The sequence below is a fragment of the Pararge aegeria genome, chromosome 1 (genome assembly GCF_905163445.1).
Source record: "Pararge aegeria chromosome 1, ilParAegt1.1, whole genome shotgun sequence".
NCBI classification, from domain to species: domain Eukaryota; kingdom Metazoa; phylum Arthropoda; class Insecta; order Lepidoptera; family Nymphalidae; genus Pararge; species Pararge aegeria.
In genome coordinates, this window is record NC_053180.1 from 8,957,571 (window position 1) to 8,966,043 (window position 8,473).

An 8,473-nucleotide genomic window follows, 5' to 3' on the forward strand; every position below is an offset into this window, starting at 1 on the left:
GTTTTAAATACAGCATCTCGCACGGATCTCCTCCCACAGTGAGAACGGTTAAGGCCGTAGTTTACTACGCCGCGCTGGCCCAGTGCGGTTTTGTGGGCTTCGCGCGCCTTTGAGAACATTATGGAGAACTTTCAGGCAAAAAGGTTTTCTCACGATGTTTTCATTCACTGTTAAATCAAGTGTTATTTCAATTGCTTAAAACGCACATAACTTAATAGTTAGAGTTGCGTATACGATGCGGAAATGCGTTATTGTTTATCATAATTTTTATTTTTCATTTCTATCCATATGGTGTTAACCAACCTGCAAAACTCTAAAAAAAAACCGTTTGATCTGATACATAAACCCACACTTTTTAGGATAGCGTCCAGTCGAAAAGAATTATATCAAGCTGTACCTACCCTTAGTACAACGCATCATCATAATGTCATTTTCTAGTATTGAAATTTTGAAACGTCAAAGTACAATTGAACTTATTATACTTGTTTTTAAGCTCAAATTATGGCAGTGCTTTTGGCACAACGATATTTTTATGGTGTAAACAAACCAGCTTTACTGCTATAGCTGGGCAAGACGTGAAACTATCTGAAACTTTGCTGACCTATGAAGATTTACTGTTTTTAAGAATATTATAAAATGCTTTTGCTTACAGATTGTCGCCAACAGCTGGGGCTGCGATTGGGGTGAGAACGGTTACTTCCGCATCGCAAGGGGCCACAACCAGGTCGGTATAGAGTCTTTCGTGGTCGCTTCGTGGAGCGAGGTCACCGAGGCGTACAAGAGAACATAACAGAGGAACTTTCTTATTACACCCCTCTGCGTGGTCACTAAGTTAATTAAGACCGACCGGGGGTGGTTATTGTTGAATAGTACACGATATATCCCATGAAATTACAATCGAATACTAACACAGAAAAAAATTTAGTTGGATTTACATTGTAAACAGCCTCCGGATATTCAGTAACTATTTGTTAGCGACCTCCCTTAACTATCCAATACAACAGTAACTCTCTCTGGCGCTGTGGTCAGCGCTGCGGTCTTATAAATAGGAAGTCTCGGGTTCGATGCCCTGGCAGGAGCAATTTGGAAACTAGTAGCACGCTGCAGACAAACGTGTTCCTGACGAAAGAAAAAATATTTCTAGCACAAATTGGAAAAAAATATGGGATAAAATATATTACTGATTATTCTGCTTATGTTTAACTTAATTTAGACAACTAAAACTGCGATAAAAGTGGTATTAGGAGTGCACAGAGCGGCATCGTAGCATTTTAGGTCTTGTTTTTGTTTGCAACGTTCTAAAATCGGATCTGTAAGGCTAGCATGCGCGCCACGAGTTATATCGACACATTATCTCGTCTACGTTTAACGAAAAATACGAGTAAGTAGGTAGAGATAATTAAATCGTGGGGCGCATGCTTGCCATACTGGCCTTGTTACGCTCTTATGAGAAATTTACTAACTGTGTAAATCTGCCATATTGTTGGATCTCAGAGTGGCGAGTATCCGAATGAATGAAAATCGATACCCACTAGAATGTTCTTAGAACAGTAAAATGGCTATAGCCATTTCTTATATATCTATCTATAGTTACAAAATATAGTCATTCTAAAGTGTTCTATATCATTGTTAACTCATGGAGAGTTTTAGTTGGGTAGCTATATATTTTTTGATAATTTAGTGATTATGATCGTAATTTCCGAACGTGTAGGACATATACGTATATAAAAAATATAAAGGTGTCTACACACTAAACCAACAGACTATAGACTATAGGACTAACTGCTCGACAGTTAGTCGGTGACTTTGCTGTATGGACCATCGTATATATCCATACGTTTGTTGCCAAATAAGTGATGCTTTTTCAGGAAATATATATTTTGATACTGAAATGTGTACTGTGAGAATAATCGATGATATTTAAATAAAGTAGCTTAGTGTAGTTTAGTGTGTACCTACCGAGGAATTCTGAGTCCACTAGTGTAGGCATAAGGCAGACAGAATATATAAAATCGAAAATATTTCTTCGAAACCTTAACTTCAGGGTAGTTAATGCTTTTATGCACGTGTGAATGGCAAACCAAAGGCCTGAGATAGCTAGGTACGTCGGTCGGATGTTTTCATCAAAAAAGCAGCGTTAACATCAGCTGTGTTAGTTAAAAGTCCTAGATAATAATAAAATAAATTAAAGATTGTTTTATATGTACCGCCTGCTTAATGTCTACGTTATGAACGCAACTGCTTAGGTAATTAAAAAGTTAAGTAAAAAGTAAGGCAAAAAATTTACTAGCCAGATTGAAAAGTTTATAGTAATTAGTAGCTTTTTATTATTAAGTTAGTCAAAATTATCCACTATTTGATAAATTGGATAATTTAAATTTTTCAACGTAAAGTATTTCGATAATGTACTTAGTACATATGATAATTTAACTGTTAAATAAAATTAAAGTACTTATTTACTTTGTTATTAAATACTTACCATGAAACATGAATTACGTTATATTTATTTGTTGTAAGTTATTTTAAAAACGCTTTGTAAGTTAAAACTAGCTGTGACACGCGGTTTTACCCGCTTTAAATAAAAAAAAAACCTGTCTCAGATTTTTTTCAATCTAAGTTCAAATTCCTGAGATTACAAATTCAGCTGTATCGACATTATATTCAGACGTACAAATAAAGCTTTATAATTTGAAGTACATATAGATTGAAATTCAAAGCATATCTTAGCATATTTGAACACGCTTCATTGCTAAATAACTGCCATTTTACGTATTTTAGACATAAAAGGTAGATCGGATATTCGGATACATATTTATCTAAAGCTACTATGGCATTTAATTATGGAAGCGCATAGTATTCTTTTATTTTTGACGCATTTCCGATTTTGCTGAAAAAAAGGATCTATTCTGATCTGCAATGAAACCGTCTCCATAATTTCATAGCCGAAAATTTTCTGGACAAATATGCATAGGAATATCCGATCTCTAGTTATTACTTTTATAATAACTTAAGACCAATGATGTTAAAGTAAAAAGATAAAACTAAGTTGAACGCGCGAAATCTTAATTATTTTTCGATAAAATCACTTTCGTTAGTCAAAAGGTAATTAAAATAAGGTGGTCTAATATTCAAAACTTCCATAAGTAGTTTTTCAGGATTTATTAACGTGTATTAAAGCGAATGAACCTTGGAGCAAATTTATTAATTTGCTTAGGCTCATTCGCTAGAATACTAACCATATAAACTTAGTTTATATACTATATTATAACTTAAACGTTCAAACTTAATCGACAATATATATTTTTTAGATTAACTTTATAAATGTAATTTATGGAATGCATAGTATAAGTGTTTTACTTTAATTTAAAATAATATTGTACTTAGATATTAAATGATTCGCGCAATTGTATGCAGCTGTTTTATTGCAATTTTCCTTCGACCTTTACAAATCTGGAGATCCGGACGATAAGAGCATTAAATATAAATGTGGAATTGCGTCGATTTAGTTATTCAGTGGTCTGTCATACTCTGACATTTGAAAGATGCTCTCAGTTGAAGTGTTTTTAGGCGACCTCCGTGAAAGGGCTGCCTCGGAGGCAATAATGCTAAGTAGGGACTGTCTGTAACTTAAGTACAGTCTCTGATGCGACAGTGGAATAACTACACACATTTACAACTCGGGAATTTATAATTTCTGAATTTTGTCTGCTCTGGTCTGGTTTTTGCTGTTGTTACCACCTTTATGGCAAAGACGTGCCAGTAAGCGATTTACTGTTCCGGTGCGATGTCGCGTAGAAACCAATTAGGGGTAAGACTACCATACTTCCTAACAGGTTAGCCCGTTACCGTTAGACTGCATCATCACCACCAGGTGTTATTGCAGTCAAGGGAATTTAAAAAACAACTCTTGTAGAATCAAAAGCTGCGTGATAGTTATATATGCAGATTATGTCAAGAGGTGGTGGCAACACCGGTACATGTTATTTGTCACTTACAAAAATTCCTTAAAAAAATTCATAACCATAAAAAAGCATCAAGAGAAATAAATCACATCTGGCGGATAATTAACCAAATCAACTCTCAGTCAAGTTTCCTGGTGGAAACCGGAACTATAAATACTGACGATCGTTATAGATGACCGAAGGCTACGTTCGTACTCTGAGTCCTGCATAACCGTTGTCCCAAGAACGAAGAAAAGAGGGAAACCAAATTGATTGATTTAAAAACAGTGCTTTCCTTTTTTACAAAGAATATGTCGAAAAGGACAGCACTATTTCAAAATAAGTGTACGTAATGCCAATTTATTACTTGACTACATACAGTAAAATTTTTAGTTAGTCAACATTTAAAGTACAGAACGCATATTCTAACTTGACTGGACTGAAGTAAATAATGTCAGAGCTGATATCGTTTTTACAAATTCAATGGTGGTTTTGTACATGCACATTAAATATCATTCGCTTTAACAAAGGACAACAAGGTGAGGAAATCTTCATGCCTGAGAGTTGTCTATAATGTTCTCTATAGTGTGTGAAGTCCACCAATCCACACTTAACGAGCGTGGTGTACTATGGCCAAACCCTTCTGATTCTGGGAGGCAATCATGCCCTGTAGTGGGCCATAAATGGATTGATGATGATGATTGTAAATGTACATCGTACAGGCGTGAATACCTTCTAGAATTGAACTTCACCTTGTAGTCTTACGGACAACTTTAGTCCGGCCAAGAAAGATCATGCGATCCCTCCTTACACAATAGACTCTTTAATTGCCATAACATTATGTAGGGTTTAAACCTATTTTTCAAAGGCGATATCAGTATATCATAAGCACTGAGACAAGTTTTAGCTAACTTGTTGGCTTAGACTGGCTTTTACTCTTTGCAACTTTTTCAACATTCGCTGCTCGTACCTAGAACAAAAGAAATATATACTTTGTTATATACAGTTCATCATTAATGGTGTAAATAATAAAAGTTCAACAGCTCTATACAGATTTCCTCTCTTTTATTTTGCATAGAAATAAATATTTATTAGCAAACCAAACAAATCACCCACGATAGATAAAAATTATATCACCTAACAATAGGATATAATTAACGTGTCCACCTCGTAAAGACCGGGAACATGGAATAGGAGAAGTTTACCTCCGTTTATTACTACACATATATTATTTCGACTTCTGCGCCAGTGCTTTGATAAAGCTGTGCGAGAAGATAAATTTTTATCTTTTCCCCGGGGATATAATTGTCTCCTGCCCACTCTAGCCGTGCTGATGGTATTAACCATTCCCTTATAACCAGAGCCACTTTTTGCCGGGTATGCAAGGAACACATCCAACAAAGTAATGGCCTGTGTCCACCGGCCTGAGGCATTGGTTAAGCTTTATGAGCCTGTAATGACCACGCACTTCCAACCAGAACACAGCAATACTTAGCGGCTGGAATAAGCATGGCTATAGTACTTCCCCAGATGAGCTATATCAAAAAATGATTTGCTACTACACTCTCTTAGGAGCTTATCGAGCTTCTTCGTGGGATTCGGCTCCACCACTTTGTCCAATAGGGTTACCACGTTATGATAACAAACTTTGACAAAGAAACTGATATGTAGATTGGACTAAATTAATTTCTCCAAATCAATTTTAGAAAAGTGGTCAGTTGTATCCTTAAAATTGTTCTCACCTGTAATGATTGTACTCTTTTATGTAATGTTATCATGGAGTTTGTTATTGATGTCAACTTTTCTTTATTTGTAGCTATATCTGCCAACTGAAAGTAAAATATAATGTCTAGGTGAAAATTTTAATAAATTTATTTAGTGTCTAGCGGTCCCTCTCGACAAGTCGTCAGGAGGAGGAGGTTGACTTAAAAGATAGTCATATGCTGTCGCGGACGTAATTCCGTCGTTTTAGCGTAACCTTAAGTTACGTAGCGTTACGTTAAATTGTGTATGCATCGCACGCATCGGAATCTCTCAAGAAGGATATTTTTTCAGTTTTTGCAATATTTCTCATTGATCATCTTAGCGTGGTCGTGATAGCTATTTGTCGAAGCGTGATGTTGTATAGCCTTAGGCCGATAAATAGACTATCCAGTACAAAATAAATCCAATTTGCACCAGCAGTTCCTAAGATTAGTGCATTCAACCATACAAACTCAAGCACTTTATAATATTACTAGATATGCCCTGCGGCTTCGCCCGCTTAAATTTCGGGACGCAGCGTACATAGTCTACACCTAAAGTCATACATGAGATTTTCGACAAACATTTTTTTATCTTTCGTTAAAAATATATTTTTTTTTAATAAAAAGTTACCTATATTACTTTTGATACATCTAAGAATACGTGTACAAAGTTTCATGATGATCGGTTAAGTAGTTTTCGCGCGAAAGCGTAACAAACAAACTTACATTCACATTTATAATATTAACGAAGGAAGGAAAGGAAGGAAGGATATTGCTGCCCCTATTTTAGCTTATCAATGTATGTTCCGTTATACCAAGTGCTATGATTTACTTCCTGATTTTACAAAAGGTGGACCAATAAACATGACCTAAACATTTATTATATTTTTTTAATATAATAAACTTCTTTTTGTTCCTTAACCATAAAATTATATACATATGCTGTGGCTGACAACCTTTCTCTATAACACAATCATATATCTCTCATTGAGAAGGCAGCATTCATAAGAAAATTTTTGTTTGACCGTTTTTTCCACTTTGTAAATCTGACTACCACAAAAAGGTTTTTTCTGTTTTCTGGTCAATTTCATGCCTATGCCTCATAAATAATTAGGTCACTAATATATTAAAAGATTTTTCAAAATTGGTATTGTAGATCCAGAGATTACCCCTTACAAGCTCACAAACCTCTTCATAATATTAGTATAGAATAAGAATAAGTTAGGTGACCTCTGTACCTTCCTTTCCTCAGTCAAGGATGTGGAGGTACTTAAATTAACATTACAGAGCTAAGACCCTCCAGGCTGCATGAGCAAAGCTTGTTAAATTACTTAATATATATCCCAGAATTTTTTCAAAGATATGCAATACCATTGTTTTTTTATTACTACAAAATTCTAGAAAATAATGTTAAGTAGCCAGTGATGCATGCGTTTTCAAACAGTAAACAATTACTTTTTCCATAATATATTTCCTTAAGGTTGGTGTATTGGTTGGGCAATGGAAAAGTACCCTGTTGGTCTAGTTTTAAGGGTGACCGATCAATATTTCTTGTGACAGATCAGTATTTCTTCCTGGTCAGGTCAGCAATTGTTAGGTTTTGACTTCCTCATGACTTGGAGAGAATTGTATGCAGTATGTCCCAGTAAAGAGCTCCAATCCTCATTCAAGCAGCCGTGTGAATTAAAGCTTCCCTGCCCAGCAGTGGGACCAATGAGCTGACGGCAATAGGCAAATTGCATTAACTAAACTTGACTAATTATTATGTTTTAATTTTTAAGTTAACAACTTACAAGTGCATCTAACATAGCATCATTTTGTAAATCTTCAAGTCGGCGCCTCTCTGATGAAAGCATATTGTGTACTGCTTCTTGTTTCTCACTGAAACCAATACTTCTAAAATGAATTGCAATTCCATGTCTTGCAAAATTTCTAAAATGACAGGAGGATAATATGATTTTTGTTTATTATGCCTCAAGGGGTTGGTGGAAAATTAAATTTACGAAACATCTAAAGGAACTGGTGAATAATGACCCGAGCTTAACATTATTAGTACCTTAGGGGTCATTCATTGGTTCTTTAAATTATACTTACGTCAACTCTTTTAGATGAGTATTTAAAGTAGCCAAAGGCGGTTCATATATCTCCATCACACCTTTCGCAAGTAGTTGTATAGTTTTTAGGTCTTCTGGCTTTACAGGATTTTCGCTGGAACTTTAAAAAATATCTTAGCTTAGAATATTCTGTAAAAATATTGAAATAATATTAAAAGAATAGGTCTCTCACACTTCAATCACTTCAGATCCTGACATTTTTTTGTTTTATTCTTATTAAATAGCAATTAATATTTAGAAAAAAATTAAACGTAAATATAATAATACAGCAATATTCTTCTCTCACACTTTCTGTTCCTTCGCAACCACTTTGACACTGACAGACAAGTGACATTTGACATAGTCGTTGGCACTTGGCAGAACGCAGCTGAGAAATATAATGATGTTTATATAAAAAATATGGAATCGAAAAAATAAATGAAATGATTACTGACACAACTATTGTAAAAACCTTCTTAACCGTAATTTCATATCCTTCATAGAGTGAGTTCCAGCTCTTTTTTTTTAATAATAAAATGCGAAATGTGTTTCTCTTTCTAGGTTTTCAACCGACTTCTTCATTTAGTAAAAATACAACCGCAACGACTTAGAATTTCTATCATGAACATATAATAACGCGTCAGATGAGCAAGAATAAACATAAAAGAACCATCATTAATATTTTCTACTTAAC

General features: G+C 34.8%; 2 protein-coding genes across 2 annotated transcripts in view; one reads left to right on the forward strand and one right to left on the reverse strand.

The window, feature by feature from the left end:
* The window catches only part of LOC120635950 (uncharacterized peptidase C1-like protein F26E4.3), a 55,554-nt gene extending 52,937 nt beyond the window's left edge, over positions 1–2,617 (forward strand). The window contains exon 9 of the mRNA XM_039907194.1: positions 653–2,617. Within this exon, the coding sequence (XP_039763128.1) occupies positions 653–790 (138 nt within the window). The 3' untranslated portion in view covers positions 791–2,617. The remainder of the gene's footprint in view (positions 1–652) is intronic.
* Positions 2,618–2,875: 258 nt separating this feature from the next.
* On the reverse strand, positions 2,876–8,095 carry LOC120636032. Its single transcript, XM_039907319.1, has 5 exons — positions 7,973–8,095; positions 7,781–7,900; positions 7,480–7,567; positions 5,684–5,770; positions 2,876–4,911 (listed from the first exon to the last, which is right to left on the reverse strand). The coding sequence occupies exons 1-5, from the start codon at positions 7,996–7,998 to the stop codon at positions 4,849–4,851; spliced, it is 384 nt and encodes a 127-aa protein (XP_039763253.1). The 5' UTR covers positions 7,999–8,095; the 3' UTR covers positions 2,876–4,848.
* Between the last annotated feature and the right edge of the window lie 378 nt (positions 8,096–8,473).